The sequence below is a fragment of the Poecile atricapillus genome, chromosome 3 (assembly GCF_030490865.1).
Source record: "Poecile atricapillus isolate bPoeAtr1 chromosome 3, bPoeAtr1.hap1, whole genome shotgun sequence".
NCBI classification, from domain to species: Eukaryota; Metazoa; Chordata; class Aves; order Passeriformes; family Paridae; genus Poecile; species Poecile atricapillus.
Genome location: NC_081251.1, coordinates 22,056,052 through 22,082,128, shown reverse-complemented (window position 1 = coordinate 22,082,128; position 26,077 = coordinate 22,056,052). Strand labels below are relative to the sequence as shown.

Genomic DNA, 26,077 nt, shown 5'->3' with positions numbered 1-26,077 from the left:
GCATGAGCAAATGCCCCTCTTTATCCTACCTGTTCTTCCTGTACAAAGCTCATCTTTTGACTTTGTTTTTCTTGATTTCTACCACTCGTTTTTAAAAGAGCTAAAAATAACTTTAATGAGCCTTGAAAAACCCTTGGCTGCTCTTCACCATTTGAGTTACTTCCTAGTAGGATTATAAAAGAAAACTGGAGGTAACTACTTTAAGGAAGTTCTCATCTGAATTGTAAGTACTTGGAAAGGCTCAATATCTATGACAGAATCATGATACAAGTACAGCTGATGCCAGCAGTTCCTGCTAAAAATGCTGATTCCAGGTACTGTCATTGTGCTTACCTCTGTGCTTGAAGTATATAGATGTACATTGTGGAGCTAGAGACCTTTGTACTTTTTTCTGTACTTCAACAATTATTCCAGGACCATGATTGTGTTCCATGTCTGCTCTGGGAGAGTGGGCTTGAAAATATCCATTTACAGTTTGCACAAGACCTATGACTCTGAGGTCACCAAACTACCTCCTCATAAAATTAGGTGTTCTGTGTTTTTCGGCATGGAATTAAGCTTGGGCCTTTTACCTTTTTGGTAAAAGTTACTATGCAAAAATATTCCTCATAGCATACAGTCTTAAAAATGTGAGGTAAGTAGTAAATTTAAAATACCAGATTCCAGTTCTATCTTATAAACCAATGACCATATTTCAGAATATAAAACAATAAGTGTATTACTCTAGACTAAAAAGATCCCAGAAATGTAAGGAGAAACTTGGCAGCAACCTTAATCTAATAGTAGCTTCAAAGATGAATAAAATAATTAATCTGTGCTCTTTCTAGATAGTGGAATTACAGCTGACTTTGCTTTAACAGGATCCTAAATTAGGTTTGCTTTATTTTTTTATATTCTTTTCTCAGAGGGACTAGTGAAATACTGGAATAGATTGCCTGTGGAGAGTGTGAAATTTTCATCATTGGAGGTCTTTCAAGAAAAAATTAAATCAAGATTGGTCAAGTGTAATTGTGGTTTGTGATAGGAGAATAGACTGGATGACAACTCATAACAGTTGGGTTTTTTAATACCCACAACCCTGTTTTCACTTTCTTTTTTATTTCTGTCTATATCCAAGTCTGAGAATTGTGAATGCTCTCTCTGCTTCCAATTGGACACCATACACATAAGCCACTGAACATGTTTTTGTTTTGAATCCTGCTTTTAGGGACTTCTCTGTTTCTAACTTCAGTTTTTGGGTATTGGAATGCTTTTCCTAGCACAATGTTCAATGCCAGAAACAGGTCAATGAATGATGAATGCTTGTGGATTAAATTTAGGGATTTTCCAGCACATGAAAATAAACTCAATATCTGACTGTAATGTACCCCCAGCTTCATTTCTATACACAATGAAATTGCATACTTGAAGATAGATGGTATGTAAGTATCTTACTGGAATACAGGTGTATAGATATTTTAAAAGATTGTCATAAATCTTAAATTTACTGATTTTAAGAAGAAATAAATGCAAGTATAAACTGGAATACATCTCAATTTCTAGGCAAAAGGCTTTGTCCCCTTGCATTGGAAGAAGTATACTTTTCTGCTGTGCAAGATAATAGATACAATTAAGGCTGACTCCTGTTTTTAACACTCTGAATGCACATCTCCCAGCTGGAACCTGTCAGTCTCATCTAATCATTGACCTAAGAAACATGCTGACAGTTCCTCAAGTCAGAAGATTTTCTCACACCATTCTTAATTGTTTAACAATCATGAAGCTGAGAGCTTCAAAATACTTGGGTGTGGCACAGCAGCATCATTGTTCCCACTGTCCAAAGAAAATATGCCATTTTAGTTTGGTTCAGCTTACTTTGCTTTAAATTTTAAAGCACTTGCTATTTAGTGAAACTCTTCTTGCTGATATGCTTTGTTTCAACACTGCTGCTCTATAAGCCTTTAGCAGCCTCTATAAATTTGTAGCAACAGGAATATTTTGTTCCAATCCCAAGCTCTGGGAGAAAAGCATACAAAAAAAGGTAAATAGATAAGACTATAACTGGAACAGTGGCAGAATTCCCAAACTGCCTTTATGATAAGTAGCTAAAACAGCAGTGAGAAAAGCCTGATTATTTAGCAGTACAAGATTTAGAAACAACTAAGGGAAGAAGGGACACAGTAAGGGCTCAGGAACAAGCTGAGGATGAAAGTGCTGAGGTGTGACAGGTAAGCATAGATTTTGAGATGCTTTAGCATACTGGACATTGCATCAGACCTGACATAATTGAGAGGCCCACCTGTGTGTGAGCAGGCATTGTACGTCTTTTATTCCTTAAAATAACTTGCACATAGGAGCTACTCAGTCTTGAACTTTTCAGTGTGTTGCTACAAAGGTTACTGCTAAAGGTGAAGAAAAAGTGCTGACAGAATTATTGGCTTCTAACATCAACTAAACAGACATGGATTGGTTTGTTGAGGGGTTTTTTTGTTCATTTGTTTTGTTTTCAAATGGCATAATAAAACCTTCTTGCTTCACTAAAGTATTTGAAGTTATTTAATGTTTGGTGTATTTAGTGGGAGATGAAATAAGGTCCATCTGTATATACAGATGGTCACATACATGGGATTGGTGGATAGACTCATATTTTTGAGTTTTGGTTTTATACAATTAAATGTATGTGCACTTAACACAGAGATTATTGTTTTGTTATGTGAAATGAGATCTGAAAACGTTGACAAGAAGTTAAATCTGAACCAAAAATCTTCAGACACATTGTCACAAGTTGGGGAGACTGTAATGCATTAGGATGAGTGGAGGTATAGTGCAAGACATTGGGAACATTGAAATCTTTCACAGTAACCATGACTTGAAATGCTTTGACATTTTTATAATGTGCTAAAGTAGAGTGTAACTTTCCATCAGTTCAGCATGTAGACAAACTTTTTTTCAAGTATTGCTGACAAAAGGCTAGAGCTGGTTCTAGTTGTAGGTAAAGGCTTCAGCTGGTCTTTAGGGAATATAGTCTGTTTAACCAGATATGCCTATGCTGTGTTGAATACACCAGAGACCTGAGAAACTACCACTCCTGCTGCAGTCACCTTGTGGAGAATGACTTCTGATATAAGGACCTGCTTCCAGAAAATGCAATATTTGTTTTTATCCTTCCCCTTCTCCACTTTCTCTGACTCGATTCAGAGCAGTTAAAAGTGCTCTGTTAAAAGTGCCCTTCCTTATCACTTCTCTCTACTTTTTCTGACCCAGTACTACTCCTTCTACTGGCGGGAGACTCAGCCCCTGCTCACTGATGGAGAAATACTCAGTTTTGATAAGAGAAGAGCAGTTCTGGTTAGGATACAGAAACTGCCAAGAAGTTGTGTTACAAAGGTGGCAGATTATTTTTGAACTTTTCTATAGTTCTATCTCTGTTGGTATTATGACAAATTCCAGATAGAAGGAACAGCAGAAATGAACTAATCACTCATAATTCCATAATGGTTATATCTCCTCATTGTAATCATATTCAAAGTACTGTGTTGTATTTAATTTAAATTCATCAAATGTGACAACTTGGAAATGCTGAAAACAAATTTGAGAGTTGTGTTATGGTACCATGATGATTTGTTCTGAAATTAATCAATTACATTGAATTGGGTAAATAGTGATAAAAACTAGATTTATTTTTCAATAAATACTTATCTTCATCAGTGAAACAGATTTCAAACACCGTGATTTCTTCTTTTGAAATTTATTTATTTGTTTGTTTTAAATATGAAAATATTGAATTGCTTCTTACCATTGACTGCATGTAAGGAAAAAAGTACTTTAATTTGTAAAACTTCACCTTTTATTGGTAAATATTTAAAAATGCAAGCTTCAAATCTGATTTTTATTCAGTGTATTTTCTGCAGAGCAGTAAACTGGATGCCAAACTCAGAGTAGCTTGTGATTCTGTACACACATACACATATGGGTTTATATGAACTCATGAAATAGATTCATTGTAATAATTTGATAGGTAGTCTGCTCCAAGTTGCCAGTTTGCAGAAAGTAACATCATTTCAGATAAGATAATATGACTTTCCCTTCAGAAGAGCTGTGGGGCAAACATGAAATTTTCACCAGCTTTAGTAATTTATTAAAGGTCCTAGAGTTAATGTCTGTACATGAATACTACTTTAAATAAACATCGTGTTAAAAGAAATTTAAAGAAAAATATTGTCAAAAGCAAGGCACCTGAGAAGTCAGATGACAGAAGGCAATCTTGACTTGGAGACCTTTCCTAGAAGTGACTGAAATAGACATTTTTATAATTATACTCTGCCCAAAAATTGTGTATTATGAGATAATGTTAAAGGAACTCTGGCAAATAAATTAATATATAAGCCTAAAAAAACACCCTACATGCTACTCAAACTTCACTAAATTGACAGCAAATTTTGTGATCTTGAAAGAAAAACTGTTCATTTGGAATTAAATACAGAAGAGAAAAGAAAAGTGAAAATAATTCAGTAAATAATTTCCTTCATGGTGTAGAAAATTGATAAGCCTAGATAGACATTATATTTAGAATTATGAAATAGTCAGATATATAAATAAGGTTTAATATATCTGAATAATGTCCTTAAGTGGAGCACTTACCTGTCTAGTCATGTATGTAGTTGCTTTTCTCATCAGACAAAAAACGTTAAATTGAATTCTTTAACATAGTTCTAAATGCATAGAACAAACAAACATTAAATATATGAACAAACTATGATGAAGTAGTGCAGGATTGAAAGAAAGCCTGAGAGAATGGAGCAAACAATTAGACTACTAAACTACAAGAAATCATTTAAGAGTTTTTCTGTTCACTTCTTTTGGGACCAAATCTCTGTAAACTTCTGATTTTTTTTTCTCTGTAGCAAATAAACCACTGCCCTCAGCCTGTGTTGAAAATTCTCACTCTGCAGTGATTATATTGAACTAAATAATTATTTATAAAATGTTTGTCTATATTAGATGCACTTCTAAGTTTTTATCAATGCTTTAAATACTGTTACATTTATCAGAATGTCGCAAATATGGTGGAAAAATAATTTCAATTATTATAAATGGGATTTGTCTAAATTACTAACCTATGTTTCTTATTTCAGTGGTAGGACAATATTTTAAAGATACATATGATAAAATTGAAGTTATTTATATTTTTCTTTCCTTTCTTTTCAGCTGTATCTTGTGGCATTCCTGAGTCCCCTGGGAATGGTTCAGTTATAGGTAATGAATTCACTTTGGGCAGTAGATTGATATATGAATGTAATGAGGGCTTCAAGCTAGAATCTAGTCAACAAGCAACAGCAGTGTGTCAAGAAGATGGATTGTGGAGCAACAAAGGGAGGCCACCTGTTTGCAAATGTAAGTGGGCATGAATTTCCCAAGAATAGTTCCCCAGGACTTTCTCAGCACATTCTTCACTCCTGAGGTTTAGGTTCTACATATACATATGCCCTGAAGTGGCCATTCAGGAATGCGTCATCATTTAGCATGAAGTAAAGTAGAAGAGGCCTATAAATTTTTTTAATAAAAAAAACCCTTTTATCTTCTTCAAAACATCTGAATATAAATTGTTAGATAATTAAGTTTCCTGTATATTTTAGTATGAATAATATGCCCTTCACCATGGTGAGTTACAACCACCAATTAAAATTTCTTTTTTAATATAGATTTGAAAGTAATAAAAGCAAAAATTATTTCTAAAAATATTAGTGTAGATAATTAAGCTGAATAAGAATCCTTCAGTCTTCATTTCTGCCTCCTGTCAGGAGCAAGCCAATGTAGTGCAGACTCATCTACTACAAGGCATGGCCTCTCATTTGCATTGGGCAGCCACTGCATCTCTCTGTCCTGAATCAAAGCAATAATTAAGTGAGCCTGACTTCAACGTGACTTGAAATACTGATTAGGACATAATCTCAAAGTTAATAGTTTCTATAATACTATGTGTAAAAATTTTTAGAGTTAATTTAGAATCTTGATTAAATCAACAGCACATGTATGTGCCTTCCAGATTCTGAATTTGATAAGCACTTTAATTTCTCAAACAAGTAAAATTCAACTAATTTTTAAAGAAATAGGAAAATGAGTAAAATTAGTTAAATGAAGCAAATGCAAGAATTGTGAACTCATACATGATTGTGAAAGGGTTTTTATTTATTTGAATTACTTGATAGCAGTCATTAGAAAATATATTTGAAAGTTAGTTTGAGACAATTTCTAGGCATCCTTGACAGATGGTCATTTAACCTAATCTTGAGCACCTTCTTGAATATTCTCAGTAATTTACTTTCCCCTTTGCAGTTTTCCCTAATATTTATATAATCTGAAGCTGTTTTTCTGTAGTGTAAAGGCCTTGTTTCATTTTGTATCCACAGTGGGCAAATAGAAGTTTCTTTATACTTGTTTTATTCTGTGTTTATTCTCTTTATTAATGTGTTTGAAAACTGTTATTTTTTCAGTGTAGTGAGTTATCCTTGGTGAGCAGTCATATCTCACCCAGCTGTTCACTCCCTTTCCCTTTTCAACCAGATGGGAAAAAATAGGATGAAAAATCTCATGGGTCAAAATAGGGACAGAGAGAAAATTCAACTTGGAAAAAGTTAATTTAATGTATTGACAGTTAAGATAAGGTCAAATAAGTTTCAGAAAATAAAGGTTAAAAAACATCAAAACAATGCTTTCCTCCCTCTGTTCCCTGGGTCACCTTCATTCTGTTGGTTCTTCTTACTCCAGCCAGTGCTAGGGCATAAGAAATGGGAGTTGTGATCAGCTTATTAAAGGCTTTTCTCTGCTTCCCCTTCCTCCTTGCACTCTGCTCCAGCATATCTCTTCTTCATGAGCTACTGAACTTCAAGATAAAGTTGCTCTAGTGTGGATCCTCCATCAGCTTTTTCAAGAAATAATATTCACCTGCTCCAGTGGGGGCTGCATATGGATATCTGCTCTGGCATGGTCCTTTCCATTGGACTGCAGCAAAACACCAGCTCTAGTGTCTGGAACACCTCTGTCTTATGTGACCTTAGTATTCCCTCTTCTGTTTCTCACTCTTTTTGTTTCTGCCCTCTCTGCCTGTGCAGAGTTTTGCCCTTTCCTAAACATAGTTTCCCAGAGATGCTACCATGATGGCTGCAGAGCTCAGCTGTGCTCTACAGTGGATCCTTTGACTGTGCCCCACAGCCTCTCCTCACAAAGGCCACCCCTGGAGCTGCTCACTCACTCCTGCCAACACCTTGATTCCTGAATCCAGTGCACTCAGTCACCTTGTAGAGATAACTATCTTACTGTGATTCATTCTCACTCTTCCTTCCTACTTTTAGGACCAGTCATTCTCATTATTGTCCTCTGGACAATCTCCAATTGATCTTCACCTTTCCTGAAGGGCAGTGCCTAAAACTGTACACAGCAATTCCACAGAGTACATAAAGAGGATTATTCAAAACCAGCTGTGATCACACAGACATGAGCTGAATTCAGAGCCATGTACAGAGGGAAGGCAGTGCTCCAGTGAATTGAAGTGAGCTTCATTCTCAGAAAAAAATGACAGTGTACAAAGCACATAACTTGAATGATTAATCAACAAAAATGTCAGCAGATTTTTTTTTTTTTTTTTGAGGGAAGAAGCTGTATAAACTATCTGGGGATTAGATATGCTAAATTAATTACACTATATCTGCAGTGAAAAAACAAACAAGCAAACAAAAGCTTGTATTATTGAAATGGTCAAGCTTAACCAGACAAAGACTACCCTTTAAAACAAAACTTAATTATTAACATTTAGCACAACTTTGAACATTAAAAAATATGTTTAGTATTTATAATAAATTAACAAGTTTATAACACTCTTTCTTCCTTGTCTTCTCTTTTCTTTTTCTAAAAAATTATTGTTTGAAAAAAAAAAAATCCAATTACTTCTAAATCTAGGCATGCTAAATTAAAGTGCTAGTGATGTACCTGACAATTCAAAATCAATATTTTCAGAATGGATTGCTATTCAGAGGCAGGCATGCTTTACTCAAGATGTCTTTCTTGCAAAGTGCAGAAGAGCTTAGGCAATCTCCATACAACCTGTTTTATCCAGTATTGTTGCTATAAAGTTAGATGTATTTAATCTCCAGAAACAGAAGCATCTCTAACTTGATGGGAAGCAAACACAGCACAGAAAAATAAATGATAAATAAATAAATCTGGTTTTATTCCCATGTGTATTAAAATGAAGGTTGAAATCAGGGCAGTTTGCTTTGCAAAGCACCTCTGATAATATCATGCCTGAGGCAGATGTTTGAAATGCCTTTCTTTTCATTAAAAGTATTTACATCAGATTTGAAGCATGAAAAATATGATTTGTGATGGTCATAGAGCAAGACACAGATTGATCATGGATATTAGGCTATTGAATTTAATTACAGAAAATACAAGGCCACAGATATCTACTGAGTAAGCCTAACTGAATGACAAATACCTTCTGCATAGAGATTCCTAGAGCATGATGCAGGGAAAAGATTTCTCTATTGCTCTTCCATAGAATCAGAGAATAGTTTTGTTGGAAGGAAGATTATAAATCATCAACCCTCCCTGCCGTGGATAGGAATACCTTCCACTGGACCAGGTTGCTTACAACCTCATCTAACCTGTCTTTGAACACTTCCAGGAATCGGACAGTCCCAGCTTCTCTGGGAAACCTGTTCCAGTGCCTTACCACCCTCATGCTGAAGAATTTCTAATCTAAACTCACTCTCTTTAAATTTGAAACCATTACTCCTTTTTCTATCACTACATGCTCTTGTGAAAAGTCTCTATCTCTCTTGTAGCCCCCTTTAAGCACTGGAAGGCTTCTCTAAGGTCTCCCAGGAGCCTACTTTTCTCCAGGCTGAATGACACCATCTCCCTCAGCCTGTCATCATCAGAGGTGCTTTTGGCCTTCTCTGGATTCACTCCAACAAGTCCACATCTTTCTTTTGTTGGGGTCCCTAGAGTTGGACACAGTAATCCAGGTGGGGTCTCACAAGAGCAGCATAGAGGGGTAAAATCACTTCTCTCAACCTACTGGGTCATACTTCTTTCAATGTAGCCCAGAATACAGTTGGCAAGTGCACATTGCTGGCTCATGTCAAGCTTCTTATCAACCAACACCCAAAGTCCTTCTCCTCAGGGCTGCTCTCAGTTTATTCCGTGCCCAGCCTGTACTCGTGCTTCAGATTGCCCTGACCGATGGGTAGGACTCGGCCTTGTTGAACTTCACAAAGTTCACTTTTATCCATTGATTCTTCAAATCTATGTCTCTCTGGCCTTTGCTCTTACTGCTTTCCTTTTCAAAGAAGTATGTGGATGCATTACATAGAATGTTGAGTTTGGCTCATTGAACCATGAGATGGTTCATTCTTCTAACATTTTAATTGGCTGAGATATTCCCTGTAACTGCATAACTTTATAGCTCTTTTCCACTATTCCTTTAATACATTTATTCAAAGATTTAAATTAGGTCCTTGATTGGTTTATGCTAATTCATCTAACATCAAATCTTTTAAGGAACAGCTAATGGCACTTTTCCATAATCTTAATATTGCAGATTTCACTGCAGATGGTTTTTTTTGAAGGTGTGTGTGCTGAGCTGTAATGCTGATGAACCAGTGATGGTTCAGACATCTTTTTTTCCCTAGAAATTAATTGAAAAATAATTATAAATTTTGTAATTTATTAGTTTATTAGTTAGCCTTTTTCATAATTTTCAATATGTTTGGAAAATATCTAATATAGAACTTAGAATTATAAGTAGTTCTGGAATAAAACATTAGTTGTAGTATAAATGCAAAACCAAATTTGCTAAGATAAACAGGCAAAAATTCACCATCAACTCATCGTAAATATTGTGCTGGTGATTTTTATTTGCTAAGACATTCAGAACATCATACTCATTTTCTTTAACAAATCCTAAGGTCAGTAAGTATTTTTTTTTTTAAGTATTTGTTTGGTATGTAACATGGAGTACGTATTCAATGAACTGCAGTAAAGCAGTTAATAAATTTAGCAATTTTAAATTAGTCAAGATACATTAGACTGATGACAGATCGGCTTGATATAGCTGGCTGGATTGACAGACTGATGCTGAATACCACATGATCCTTTTGTTTGTCTGTTTTGAGGTTTTGAAGCCTTTTCTACTTGAATATATTAGCCAACACAAACAGATTAATTTTTTTCCTTTCCGTCAGCATACTGAGACTATCAACTTGCTCAAGTGATCCTATTTTGTTCTTAGGTCTTTGTTCATAGATTCTGTGTTGTATAGGATTACTTGGTTTCCTACTATCCTCTAATTTTACTAAATTTAAACCACACAAGTATCTCAGATATAATGCATCACTTCATCTTAATGTTGGTCTTATTTTTAAGCTAATAGTGAAGTTATTCAAAAGGTTATATTTAAAAAATATAGGTCACATTACTGCATTAAGTTCACCAAACAGTAAGGCTAAAATGCCCTTTCCACTTTTTTGTGGTTGGTAATTACCAGCTGAAGAATGGCAATCGAGTATCATGTGCACCTTGAAAATAATAGCAACTACTGCTAAATAACAAGTTCCTGTAATTGAGATATTTTACTATCATGAACATTGTACTTTTTTTTTTTTTAAAAAAAAGATAATTGCACTCAGAGTCACAATATTCAAGATACTCTTGAAGAGCAACCTTCAGATGTTTTTCAACACTTCCTAGAATAAGATTTTCCATGATTATTTTTCAATTTTGATATTTAGAGCAGTAGAGGAATAAAATTTTTCACTGAAGTGGGAATGATAGTCCTGAGGTTTCCAGCGTCTTCCTTCTTGCCCTTCGTGAAAACTGGGACAGTGCTCTCCAGCTTCCAGTCAGCTGGGACCTCTCCAGATTTCAAAAAAATGCTCAAAAATCATTGAGAGAGGTTTTTCAATAACATCACTGAGCTCTTTGAGGATTCTTGGATTAATTCCATCAGACCCCATAGATGTGTAAGGATCCAACTGGATCAGCAGTTCCCACACAATTTCAGGGTTGACTAGGAGTTGGTCATTCTCGCAGTCATGATCCTCCAGTTCAGGGCTCTGAGACCACCTTGGTGCATCATCCTTGTTGAAGACAATGCAATAAGCACCTCTGCCTTGTCCATGTCCCTGTTTGTGAGGTGACCATCCTCATCCTGTGATTAATAATCCTCGATGTTATTTCTATATTGACTTTTGCCATTAATATATTTGAAAGAAATATGTAAGTTTATTGTCCATGATATTTTTTGCCAGCTTCAACTCCAGCTGAGTTTTGACTGGATGAATTTTCTCACTATAGTGGCAAGCAACATCTCTATCTTCTTCCATGACACTTTTATCTTGCTTCTACAGGGAATGCACCTTCCTTTTTTGCCTTATTTCCAAGAGGAGATCCCTGTTCAGCCAAGCTGGCCTTTTGCCTCACCTGCTTGACACACCTGCTTGACTCACCTGCTTGACTTCTGACATTCCTGTGCCCTTAGGGAGACTATTTTAAAGGTGACAAGCACTAATGGATCAAAACACCTGCAAAAATATTTTTCATGGGGATTTTACTTACCAGTTCCCTGAGAAGTTTGTAATCTACTCTCATTCAAGAGCTGAGGTTGTGCTGACACTTTTTCCTTCTGTCAACAGAAATTTTAAACTCAGTAGCTTTATGGTCACTGAGGCCAAGATGGCCACCAGTCTCCTGATGGGTTCCAGATCCTCCCTGTTGATAAGCAGTAGATCAAGGAGTGCACCTTTCTGAGCCATCTCCATTTTGATCTGTTCCATAAACTTATCATCCAGGATTTTAGTAATCTTCTGGTCTGGGTTGTAGCAGCTGTGTGGTTCTCCCAGGTAATTTCTGGCAAATTGAAGTCCCTCATAAGGACAAGAGCCGTTGACTTGGAAGCGTGTCCCTTAGTTGCTCAAAGAATAATTCGTTGGCATCATCTTCCTAGCTGTAGGTCTACAGTAGGCTCCCACAATAACATTCACATGATTTGTTAGGCCCTTTATTCTTATCCAGAAACTCTCAACTGAGCCATTGCTGAGAACTCCTTCAATTGTACCCCTTCTACTACGTTGGTGCCACCCCCTCACCACCTTTTGCCTTTTGCCTTTTCTGCCCTGCCTATCCCTCCTAAAGAGGCTGTGACCATCCAAGAGGGCACTCCAGTCACAGGACTCATCCCACTGGGTTTAGCTTAGGCCAATGATATCAGACTGGGTCTGGGGCAAAGCTTTGAGCTCATTTTGCTTTACTTACACTGTGTGCATGTGTAGAAACATTTTAAGTGTGATACTTTGTAGCCAGCACCTTGTGAAGAAGATTGAGAGATTAGTGTTCTTTTCCCCAAATTTTGGCACACCATACCATCACTCATCACTGCCAAGACTGGTATTTTCCCTTTCCCCCTTCCAAACCACTTTAAAGCTCTTTCAGTGAGCCCCACCAGCTCCTGTGCTAGAGATATTTTTCCCCTCTGAGAAAGGTACATCCTGTCAGGTGTCTGTAGACCAGGTATTAAGTAGATCATCCCATGGTCAACAAAACCCAAATTTTTCCACCCACACCAGCCTCCAAGCTACATATTGATCTGATAGATCTTCCTGTTTTAGCTTTTTTTTTTTTTTTTTTTTTTTTTTATGGTAGTAGTATTATCTCATTAAGAATTCACTGCTTTTGAGTATATTCAGAATTATAAATATAGGGAGATTATCATGTCATTAAAATAGATAATCATGATTTCAAATTATAATTATGCTTTCTGACATGTATTTTATGTAAATAAATATTATACATACATTTTTGTATAAAAATGCCTGGAGGAGTAAGAGAACATCTTCACATCTGCAAGAAGTTGAGATAATCCCTTACAAAGTTTCATGTATGTAAATGAGAATTTAAATAGTGCCCAGACCATAATTTCCAAGAGACTGACCATAAGAGGCAAGTTGATGCACTCATTCACAAACCATGTGCACAAAATCAAGCACCTTATAATAGTTACTGTTTTGTTTCTTGAAGGATGAGGAATTTAATAAATCAAAATCAGTCCCTGTAAAATTAAAGTTTTTCAAGCAGCAGGTTTAGTTGATTACATAAACACAGCCAGAAGTATATTATGTATTGAAGAATATCTTGAATTAGAAATTGCACATTTGTGCATTAGAATCTGATAGTTGTTTATAAAGTATGCTTGCAAATCAATGTGTATCTATAGATAAAGAAAGAATAAATTGCATACTGACCTCAGGATGTAGAGGTAACATCCATGCAGCTTATTTACATATTTTGAAGTAGCTGAGCCTGTCTTGAGATGTCCTATGGTTAAGACTAAAATTTTTGCTATTGGACTAAATAAGAAACTTGCTTTCATATTTGAAAGAACCAATAAAACTGTTGTTTGGAAGGAGGAGTGAAAAGAGTTGATACGCATTAAGTTCCTATTTTGAATATGTTTTGTTTTTGGAAAGACTTATATGTTTTTCAGTAAAAGTTGTTAAGTAGAGTGCTTCAATATGCACATTTTATTTAACCACAAGTGTGGAAAAATGTTTCTTTGTTTATAGTTCATAATTTTTCCATAGCTATGAAACATAGTTTAGTATCAACACCAAAATAAATTAAATTATTAAGTAGGAAGTCCTCTATTTAGCTGGGACACCGAACTCCAGTAGTCAAAATATAGTTTTAAAAGCTAAAGTGGAGACCACTTAAGTTTCAAACTGATTGTACACTGGCAATCCTTCCTAAGATATACCAAAGAAATCTAAGAAAATATTCTATAATTTCAACTCAATATAACATTATAATCTTTCATTTGGAAGTTCTTCAAATTATTTCTCATTTGTTAATACTTACACATCTTCATAAACATGCTGTGTTTAGTTCCAATTTTTCTGGATGCCAAAATTTTCCATGGGTAAGATAACTATTGAAAAAGGTAGATGTATAATTATAGAATTAACATCTAAATGTTAATGCTTAATTTTTACGGGAATTTTGATTCTATCACTTCCCCTTTAGTTCAATGATTTCCTGAACTAGTGTCTTCCATCACACATTCATACTTGTGATAAAAACTCTTTATACTTCTCAGACAGTGTGATGTCTATAGAGAATGTATTTATTTATGTATTTATTTTGCCAGATTGTTAGTCTTTTTCCTGGTGTAATGGTATGAATTTATTGTAGCATAAATGAGAACCAGACTCTTCTTTTTATTTCTTCATTTGGGATTTTTACACACTTCCTCTTAATGTTTTTGTCTTCCACTGAGCAATATATAAAGAAACTAAATTTCTGCTACTTCTTGTTTTTTGTTGGTGGTTGATTTTCCTTGGAAACTACAGCTTTTTTCAGCTATTTCTGGGGTAGTAGCTTTTTCTAAATTATTCAGTTCATGAATCTCACTTAGTGACATAAACAGTCAGTAATTCATACTGACTTTTTCTATAGCAGGGAAATTGTGAATAGCATGGTAAAAGATAACAAATGTAACTATTTAAAATAGTCATAAATATTTTCATAATGCTAGTCTAGAGTCATAGGTACATTAAGATAGAAATCATGTCAATATCATAAATACTGTAAGCGTTCTGTGGACTTAAATTGCAGAGCATCAAATTGAAACGGAAAAAAAACCATATACTATACTTCTTGTCTACTACTATCAGTAACTGCATTCTCTTACAAAATATGAAGTACTAAAAACAAAAGAACTGAAATAACTCCAAAAATCTTCCAAAGTATCATCAGGTTTTTTAAAGTTTTCTAAACTGGAATTAATTAATTTTCCTGTACACCCACAATATATGGTTTTATAGTAATTAGCATTTCAATGTGTGCTAGCAGCTTTTATAGCAACCTGTTTTAAGAGCTTCAAGCTTTGCAAACATTACATAGCAATATTTGCTTTCCCTTTTACATCCACCATATTCTGTGATGTATTTTGTCTCTGAAGTCTTTGAATAAATCTCATTAGAGAGCATAACTGTATGTCATTGTTCCACTACATCCACTAAGTGAAAATATACTACAAACTCCAGTTCAATTTGTAATACTCACTGTACGAGAATTATTTTTCTTAGAGCTTGTCTTTCCAAAATGACTATGGTATTCTAAGTCTTAGATTGTGAAACATCTGGCAGTAAGGCATGGCATATACCTATAAAGAAATTTAGGGGCAGAATGCTAATATGTACATGTCCTTTCTTCACAGCTGTAACCTGCCCAAGCATAGAGACTCTTCTGTCAGAACATGTTGTCTGGAGACTGATTTCTGGGTCACTGAATGAGTATGGAGCTCAAGTCATGCTCAGCTGCAGTCCTGGATATTATTTATTGGGTCAAAGACTCATACATTGCAGGACTAATGGAACCTGGAGTGTAGGAAATGAAAAGCCAACTTGTAAGGGTAAGGAACATACTTGTTTATGGGATATCCTATGCTTTTTAATACAAATATTTTCTTTTATAAATAAAGACTTTAATAAACTATATTGCTCTCACATTCCAATAAGTAAGAAAGTGTGAAATTTTCATTAACTTTAAATTAATTTATTCCAACCCCTTGTTGGGGTTGTTGTTAAGTACAATGTTTCATACCAGAGCCTGAAGTAGCATCAAGAAATCAATCTGCATTTATTCTACTAGGTGGTGCAAAAGTATTTGAAAAATACTAGGAGAGAATGTTATTACTTTAGAAGATTCCAGATTAGAAGATGATATTGCTTTGACCTCTTGGATGAAGCATTAAAACTGTACTGTTGAAGAAACATTCATATGATCTTTTATAGGGTCTTCATACAAAAATGCTGTAAATTACATCAATCCTAACTTTGGATGTTTGAAGTGTTAGAGAACTTTGGCAATCTCAGTGGAATTACAGAGATTTCAAGGGTTACAGTACCAAAGTCTTAACAAATTTCTTACCAAATTTCATTTTTTCTTTTACAATGTTATTTTTTGAAATTATGTTAACTGCAATTGTGTCCCTTTCTGTTTGAGCACATAGACTAAAAAATGTAGTTTTGATATGCTGACTAATACGCAGCTACTGTTCAGCTGCTGACAAGTCTTTGAAAAGGTAGTTCTTGCCTGTCCTCTACAATTACAGAAATTTTATGTGAGTAAAAAATGAGGTGATCCACATCAGATGCAGTTAACCAAGAGTATTAGATAGAGAAACACAGGGAGTTTCTGATTGAAGAGATATTGATTAATTTGTAAGAAAGGTACATTATTTTCCCCTCTGCTAGAGGACTGATTAGGATTTAATTATAGCAAACTTCGTCCCCCAAGAGATATTCAGCAATATTCCCCTTGGAGATGGATCATTAAGATCCAGAAACACACTGTAGAGTATTTTTGTGGAGTCTACAGTTTAATTTCTCTGTGTCACTCACATGCTAAGGACAGATTTTTTTACACATATATATATATATATATATATTCTAGTTATTTTTCTGAAGCAGTAGGAAAGCTTATTCAAACACTGATGATAAGGAATTTAGAGTATATTTATCAATGTCTAATTGTTCACAGTATCTCTAAAGGAACTGCAAAACTTCAAATTAGAGGTCATTCTGGATTAAGGGAAATCTAATCAGTAAGGTTTTTTTAAAAAAGTATGCTGAACAGATGCCTAAAAATACCGATATAGCTCATTATTAATGTATTTTATGTATTTTAAGGTGTAATATCTGTAATTAGAGCAAATAAAGCATTTGTAATAGGTTTAGAGCAGTTCATTTTATTGAGTCAATCTCTTCAAATGGAGTTTGATTTATTTTTTAACTTAAATGTAATTAATAGCACTAAAACTAGAAATTATATTATTAGGCTAATCCACAAATTACATTAATGTGACTTGATCATAGACAAAATGAGTCTTACCCATCTCTGGGCATATTATGAACATAAGAAACTGTGATCATATATTTTCTGATTATGACTTAGTTCAGTAATCAGTAGCTGGTACTTGATTTTATCCAAATTCTAACCAATTCCATGTTGTTTTCCATAGTGAATGTTTTAAAATATATGAGTGGGGCCTTGGGATTTCAAATAGGAAGCTGTGATGAAGATGTTATTGAAAGTAAACATATGATTTATACTAATATGCAAATACAGTTGAAGCTCTTGAAGACATTGCTCTGCATCTTAAATTGCAATATTATTGGTATACTCTTGTAGAAACAAAATAAATTACGGAATGGCTTTGATTAAATTAGTTTGATACATTCTTGAAAGATAATTTTTCATATGGTGTGCAATATCTGCGAGTCGCAGCTGATGCTACAGAAAGTTTCTGTGAAAATTGGTCAAATCTAGTCTTCAGCAAAACCAGATGATTTATTGTTTTAGCAAGCAGAGTATCATATATCATGTATACTATATGCTAACAAATAGTAGTGGGAAATAAGAAAAAAGTTCATAACAATTCAGAGTACTAAATGTTAAAAAGATTTGTAATACCTTTAAACTGACACAACACTGAAGATTACCAGGGGAAGTATATTTGAGGAGTAGCCATGGATATGTACATATGGAATGTAACCACAACCTTCTCAGGAATTCATGCAATTATCTTGTTTCAGAACTAGAAATATGGATTGGCTGCTGTCAAGATATGCAGGTATCCCAAAGAATTTTTAGATTTAGAACATCTGTTGCTAAATCAAGTATAATTTTAAGCCCTTTCTATGGAATACAAATCTTGTATTTATTCCTATTAGGTTTACTTTTGAAGAATATATGGGCTGATGTATTGTCTTCCAGTCAAAAAAATTATGAAAAGCATTTTCATATTTCAGAATGTTCTGTTCCTTTTTTTTTTTTCCTAGTTATCTCCTGTGGTGGTCTTCCATCTCCACCAAATGGAAATAAGATTGGAACCTTAACAGTGTATGGAGCTACAGCAATATTCACTTGTAACACGGGATACACATTGGTTGGTTCTCATGTGAGAGAGTGCTTGGCAAATGGTCTCTGGAGCGGTACTGAAACACAATGCCTAGGTAAAACCCCCACATTTCTGTTCTTTGTTTTATTTTGTTTTTTCTTAAACAGTATCAAGAACTGGAATTTGGCTCTTATCATGCAACTTTTTTGCATCAATGAAAAATAAAGGTACCTTAAATATGAAAATATTGTGTACTGAATATAATTTTGTGCTATTCTACTAGCATATATCTTTTAATTAGAAATTAAATTATTTTTTATGTTGTTGTAATGATTTTCAAACCAGTATAATTTTTAAGTGACTCAAATAATCACCCACATTCACAGCACTTTTCTTTGTGGAGCTGTGTGTGGAGCATTTGGAGCTTCAAGATAATCTTCAATTAGGACTATTCCTGATGCATTCCAATGACAATTGAGCATTCAGCATATTGACCATTTGATCAGGGGAAGCAGACAAAAGGCAGTCAAAAGTGAAGCAAAACCAATACTCTTTTAAATCACTCTTTCAAACCCTGAGATTTATATAGCTTGGACATTAATTCTCACCCCAACTCTTGCTCTCTTCAGATCCACTCATGTTGGTTCACACTCCTAAAACAGATAGAAGAAAAAGGTTCTTTTTGTAACATTTGATGCTCAGCAGTGGATTTATTCTTGGTTGTGAACTGGATATCCATTTCTGGAATCTGTTATTTGCTTTGTCTGCCCTCATTTTGCAGATTTTTCTCCTTGCCTTATATTTGGATGTACTCAGTTGCTCTCAGGAAAGGAGGAATTCTGCTTTCTATTTCCAAGCTCAACTTCACGTAAAAAACATCTTTCTTCTCTGCTGCTTCACTATGTCATTTTAGCAGAACACATAGTATTCCATGTTTATCTTTATATTCAAATGTGCATAGGAATGTCGAAGCACCTCTCCTGGGTGGTGGGTCTTTTACAGTGGATCTGTTGCAACTCTGTGGATCATGTGCAGTCCCTGGTTGAAGGCCTCAGAAATGAGTCTGTGGGCTATGGCCTCCCTGTGCTGGACCCAGACAGAGCTGATTTTTAGCACAGCTGCTGAGTTGGCTTTCCTTGTGGGTACATTCTTCTCCCCAGGAATTCTTGTTTACTTCTTCATTCTTTACTTTCATTCTTGTTTACTTCTTAGACCCAAGATAATTGGGCAATAGAGCCACCTTTATCTTATCTCAAGCTTTTGTCAGGTGGCCTAATTTTATGTCCAGATTTCCAGGAATTCACAGAGACTTATTCAGTGTTGGGGGGTAGGTTTGGTGACCACACATCAGCAGTGGCTTCTTTATACAGCTTGCCATAGTAGGCAAAGTCCTACAGTGATCTTAGCAATGCTTGAGCTATTAACTGTTAATACCTCAATTTCTCACAGATACTAGGCTGCAGCAGAAAGAAAAATAAAGACAGAATATTATCAGAAAAAAATATATGGCACAGAATCATGTAATTCAGATCAGAATTAAGACTTACAACCTTTCATTATGTACTCCTGATTGACTCCTTCATTTTGCAACAGGAATGTTTGTAGTTCAATTTTTTGGAATATAGTTTTATACTATGTTGTCTCTTAAGACAGAGTGGTCAAAAGTAGTGACAGTTGTCTCACAGAACTAACCTAACTTCTAAATGTCAGTTCATTATTAGTTGCTTCCCAGCAAGATGCAGTTTTTACTGGCAAATTTTATGAAAATGAAGAACACTTCTCTGTCTTGATATATTTGCACACTTTATTGTTCAATTTGAAATAAGCTGTATTAAGATATTTTGATGAAGGAAATAAGCATAGGCTAGCGTAAGCATAGGACATAGGCATAAGCACAGTATACTAATTGTTACTTCTTTTGATATTTAGAGCAGTAAAGAAGTAAAATAATTTTTTTTTTACCTAGGAAAAAATTGCACTGCTGTGCTGCTTAGGGGAATGCTATTATTTTTTCACGTGTAAGTTCATCAGTTCCACAGTGGAATTGTATGGAAGGTTTGTATCTAAAGACACATCAGCCATCTATTGGTGTCAGGTTATCCCTGGACTGAGGCTGACTGACATCTAAATATGTTGGAACTGCAACTGTGAAGATCCAACAACCCAAAACTTTTATATGTAAGAGTTTTCCACAGCCCTTTCTTCCGTTCCAAACATGCAAATGCTATTGCAAAAATAGAGTTATTATCCCTGTAGGTTTTTCCAGTGTCTTACACCACTCGTTGCCAGGGTATTGCCTGACACCTGCATGTAATGATTCAAGCATAAAGATATGTATTAGTATCCATTCATTTTGAATAACCTGAAGTACCATTTTGTAAACTGACCAATAATAACAGTATTTAGTGCTTATGTACTACTTTTCTTTTTTGAAAAGCTATATGTAGGATAATTTGGCTGCCAACATATGCAAACTAAACAATACACAAGTCTCAATGGATTGTTTGAATTATAAATCATTCTTGCCCATGAAAGGCTGGAAAATAGGTTTTTTTCTTCTATTCTTACTATTGAGAAATAATGTTTACACTGAATATTCCAGAAGACTAACTGTCTCTGGTAGTCATGAGTTTAGATTGAAATAGCATAGAGATGGAGGAGAATTTTCAGTACAGGACTAACATATAGAGGTATATATATGTGTGTGTGTGTATATATATGCAGCTTGAATTTAATTTATATTGAGTCATTCTTTTCTTCTCCAGTAGTAATTTGGTGGATTTTGTCTAATTCAGTTTTTTACATATCCCTATTGAAATTGATATCAATTACTATTATCTCCTTATAGCTAATAACTTTTTTTTTCCCACCTGACTATCTGCATTCTGAATTTTAAATTATTTTTACAGATCTGTTCCCACTTGTAAAGAAAACAAGTTCTCTTGCAGGAACTATTACTGTAGTAAAAGCATTGCTTGCTTTATGAGACTTCCCTATTCTTTTTCTAAAGCTTAGATGGACTTTAGTTCTTATTTGATTGATTTCATTGTTGAATTAACCCCTATGCTCAGAACTGTTAAATGCATGGGTTAATCACTACTTAGTCTTTGCTATTTCAAAGTCAGACAGGCTCTATAGTGCTAAAACTATTATACAGCTTTGAGTCTGAAAGTCTAAATATGAGTTACCCCATGCATGCTGCAGAAAAAAATACATACTTAGGCTACTAAGCCCCTTCCTGTCCTTCTTACACTCTTTCACATAAGGTCTATTATTACCATGTTCATCAGACATTTAATTTAGATGCAATTAAGGATATGATACAAGGTAAATGGAACTATGTAAGCTCTTCCAAAGAGCAATTCAGGAAAGGTAAATTCTTAAATTTTAAAGTTAGATTATGTGAATACTGCTAGTTGAATTTTCCTAAATTTCAAGGACAAAATGCCCCGAATTTGTTTCAGAGGTGCCCTTAAGACTTACCTGAAACCTGTGAAAATCAGAAGGCAAGCATCCAGGGAGCTCTGAATGAGCTTTTCCATTTCAAAGGAATTATAATGAGTTAGAGATGTTTTTTTATCTACACTGTACCTACATGAATATAATTCAAGACAGCTATAGATGAAAATAGATATCACTTTATGGTACCCACTGATATGTGTAGAATTAATTTATGATTTCAGGTTACATGAGTACACTAATTTCTGTATCTTAGGAAAGGGTTTGTCAATTCCTTATTTGTCTCCAAAGAAAGCTAAAATCAAGGGCTTAAGTGAATGAGTCTAAGGCTCAATATAAGACTAAGTCTTCAGTTTGTTAGAATTACCTGTATTTTTTTATTAGTTATGCAAACATAAATATGAATTGTTGGTCAAGTTTTCTTTCAATTTCACTCACTCCCACCATTGATAATATGTCTCTTTCCCTTTGTTCCTTCCAAGAATATTTGCAACTATAAGTCACAAAACCTATGTGTTTTTATAAATTATTTGTGTGTATGGTTGACCATAGGTTCATATAGGACATAGGGCAAATTGGAAGCATTTAAATTTGCCAAAGTCCATTTACAAAATCAGTGGCACTTAATTATGGATCAGTGTGTTTTCCTGAAAAGATATTTCTCCCTTTGTTTTTTCACCTTTCAGGTGCTAAACTACACATAAACAAGTACAGGACATACTTAAAATCTAAACTTAAATATAATCTACTCCATCCCATCTTTTAATTTTATGATATATATAATGCATTAAATTTATCAGTATGAAAATATGCTACTGCGGACTGTGGTTATGTAAAATCTAATCCTAATTGATATCTAATCCTTTAATTGATAATTTGTAGATAAATTGAAGTATAATACTATGATATTGGCTTATATTTGAAATTCTTGTTAAAATAAAATAGAATTATTTGTATTTTGCTTTCCAGGTGATGTAGTATAAAACTTCTAGACCAACCTTGATCCAAATGAACAATTTTCTAAATTCTTGAGGGCATATTTTACTAAAAAAATCCCCTTGCAGCCTTCTTAATTTCCTTTAATTTTAGTTGATGAGAAAATTACATACATTTTGTGTCATTGCAGTTTTCTTTCAGTCCTTGATATGTTGGAATAGTTAATTTAAATGAGTCAAAATTCACTGAAAAATAATTAAATACTGTAGGTGGAATGATTTGTAAATGAAATGACTCACGTAATAAGTCCAGTTAGTTGTTAAATCCCCATTTAAGAGAAAGTACATGATATTTTTCTTTATGCCAGGTGGCACATTTCATCTATCTTTCATCTTGAAATTCCCTGTGGTCCTGTGTTTGTCTTCTGTGCAGCTACTGCTTTTCAATTCTTCACTATTAAGATCTAGAAAATGAAAAAAAATAAACTAATGTATTCCTTTCTATTTCATCTCACTCCCTTGAAAAAAAATAGGGAGAAAATATTAGGAACTTATTTCCAGGCACAGGGAAAATAAGAAGCTAATTGGGAACAGGCAGGATGGAAGAATCAAAAGCAAAACTTGATAATTTTACTGCCTTTTCCAGTGACTGTCTCACGAGATGTAGATTTCAGCAGTAGATTGCTTTCAGTTCGTGGCATAGCAAAACTTTTGAAACAGTGTCCCCCTGTATCCTTGTAGCCAAATTGAGAAGACAGGGACTAGATGGGGGGACTGCAAAATAGATAGAAATTAATTGAGCCAGCAAACTCTAAGGGTATTGTTTCTTGATTTGAAGTGTGACTAAGAGCCAGTAGATACTAAGGATGAATACAAAGGCCAATACCATCCAGCCTCTGTCGGTAACTTGGATAACAAACCGGGATGCAGATGCAGCAAGTTTGAGGTGGCGTGAAATGATGGGAGAGCAACTGATGTGTGGATTGTAGTACTGCTAGACAGAGGGACCTTTAGAATCTGGAGGAATAGGCCAACTGGAAGCTCATGAACTTCAGGAAAGACAAATGCAGAATAATGCCATTTTGAGTACTCTTGGAACAGACTGGGTAAAAACAAGTTTTACAGAAAGCACCCAGGTGACTTAGTGGAGAGGCTGGCTGAAAGTTAAAAGTGTGGCCTTGCAGTAAAAATATCACAGACTGGAGTGTATGAGCACCAGTGTAGTCAGCAGGTCATGGTTATTATTTCCTCTTCAGCACTCATGTGGAAAATTGTGTGTAGTTTTTGTGTCCTCCTCTATACAAGAGAGATATTACAAAATGAAGCAAGTTCAGGGTAAGGACCCATTAAGGGGCCAGGGTCTGGAGTATCTTTTGAAGGAGAGGCTGAGTGAAGCTGGAGGACAGAGAAGGGTAAAAGGGATCATATTGCTAATTGGGATGGAGAACAATAAGATAAATTATTCCACGACACCTTTCAAGGAGAAAAATATACTTTCAATGTCCTCAGTTGCCATATTCTCTGTTGTAAGGGGAACAGTAGCTGTATAACTAGTGAAAAGCTTGCATTCATACTTCTTCAAATTTGCAGAATATTACCACAATGTCTTTTTAGAGGCATCAGCAATCCTACAATTGGGATTTTATAATAATCCTGTGTGTATGAAAAACCTAATCAAGTGGTGTATGTTTTATCCTTCTAGTGTTTTAGAGGAGCCGTTAGATGTGAATGAAATATAATGTCTAGCATAATAAAGGGGCTTTATTAGAAAGGAGATTGAATCTCGAAGAAAAGTTGCAAACAAGTTGCTGTTGATAGATACAGCCTGTGTGCAAGAGAAGCAACCATGCACACAACCCATTGTAGCTGCAGTCTTGAGCCTTAGGTCCCAGTCCTCACCTCTCAAAATCTGAGGGTTTAACACAGTTTCAGATGAAATTACTGCAGCTGTAATTAATCAATGTCACCACAAAAAAAAACCCCTTTTTTCTGCTCCTTAATCCATAAAGAGAAATAGTTTTTTGCTCAGCAACTCTGTTTTCAAGCAGAATGAAGAATCCAGAATTAATTAAATCATTACTTGGCTTCCTCACTGCCAAGACTGCTATTATCCTGGAATAATGGATTCTGTAATGTTTTAACAGCAGCTGAAATAAGAAGGAAACAGTGCTGGCAGACATTCCTTCCTGTTCATACCTTCTATCTGGAAAATGATTATACATTCATATTCATTTCAAAATTCTAGTAAGCTCTTCTTTATATTGCTTTGCAACTTGGTCAGTACTAACAAAAATACCCTACTTCTACTTTTTATACCCTACTTTCCACATTTTCATTTCGGTGATGTGCCTTAGTAAGGTTGCCTTTTTTGTCACAGAAGTGTAGCCTTTAACTCTCAAACCCTTCCTATTATTTCATAATAAATTTCTCGTTTCTCTATTTCGTGATTTTCTTTTTCAAAGAAAATGAAATACCATCTGTAGGTTTTATACCTGAGAAATTGTTCTGCACAGTGCAGAAGTTGACTCTAAATGTATTGCTTATTGAAGGGAAAGTTGAAATTTTGGTTTTTTACTTGTAAATTTTGGCGAGTCTTTTCAAAACACGCATTTTTGATGGGTTATCCTTTTATTGTAGCTGGTCACTGTGGCTCTCCAGACCCAGTTGTAAATGGTCATATTAGTGGAGATGGTTTCAGTTATCGCGACACCGTAGTCTACCAGTGTAATCCTGGCTTTCGACTTGTTGGTACATCCGTCAGAATTTGCCTACAAGACCACAAGTGGTCTGGACAAACTCCTGTTTGTGTCCGTAAGTACAATTATTTTTCACTGAATTGTTGCCAGTATATTAACAGCGGATTGGATGATCAAAAGTATTTGGGCTCAGGTCAGAAATTTATTGAACCTATTGTCAATTACAGGGGTTGTTATGATCCAGTTTCTAACCTGGTATTGACTTGTTAATATTTTCAGTAACTCCTGGTTTCTGTTGTTTCAGAAACAAGATATCAAAGACACTGAAGGGGTTTGAATAGCAGGCTGCAAATGTCTAACTTAATTTATCACTTTCTCTTTGTCCAGGCATAGTTGTTATGGCAAGTATGGGCTTGCTGAGCCTCTCCCCTATTTTTTCACTGATAGTAAAAAATTTCTTTGTATGTTTTCATTGCTTGGAGGACAATGGTGGACTAGTGTTCATCTGTGCAGTTCTAATGGTAACTACCTCTTTCTGCAAATTGCCCTCAAATTGATTTACCAAAGCAAGGCGTGGCATAGGATTATATATTATATATATATTAAATATTATATATTTTCTATAGCCTTTAATATTTTCTTAATTCACCTGGTTTTGAAAATCCCATAATTAAATGCTACAATTGCAGAGTCTTTCCTTCTCTGTGGGGCGGATTATCTGACATTCTCTGAACCATCATCCATTTAATCAGTCAAGTCCAATTTATCTAGTTTTTTATTTTGCTGCTTTATTATGCAGTTGATTTTATTTCCTTTTCATATCAGTTTTATTGAAGAGCCCCATTTTATACATATTTTTTGTGATTTTTAATGGAGAATTTATATCAACTATTTCAGTGTTGCATTTTTTAAGATGTCTGCAATACAGACAGAAGTCTTGTATACACGGAAAGTTATTGTTTCTGTTCAGAGTTACATTTTCTGTTCAATACAATTTCTGTTCAATTCATATTAGATTTCTAAGTGTTCAGTAGTTTCTTTCTTAGGAGAAA

At 34.8% G+C, this 26,077-nt stretch overlaps 1 protein-coding gene across 1 annotated transcript in view; it reads left to right on the top strand.

Moving 5' to 3' along the window:
• CSMD1 (CUB and Sushi multiple domains 1) overlaps nucleotides 1-26,077 on the top strand; it is a 1,087,660-nt gene that overhangs the window by 1,012,005 nt on the left and 49,578 nt on the right. Inside the window, exons 50-53 of the mRNA XM_058836707.1 lie at nucleotides 5,188-5,373; nucleotides 15,251-15,445; nucleotides 17,877-18,050; nucleotides 24,967-25,140. Coding sequence (XP_058692690.1) covers nucleotides 5,188-5,373; nucleotides 15,251-15,445; nucleotides 17,877-18,050; nucleotides 24,967-25,140 — 729 coding nt within the window. The remainder of the gene's footprint in view (nucleotides 1-5,187; nucleotides 5,374-15,250; nucleotides 15,446-17,876; nucleotides 18,051-24,966; nucleotides 25,141-26,077) is intronic.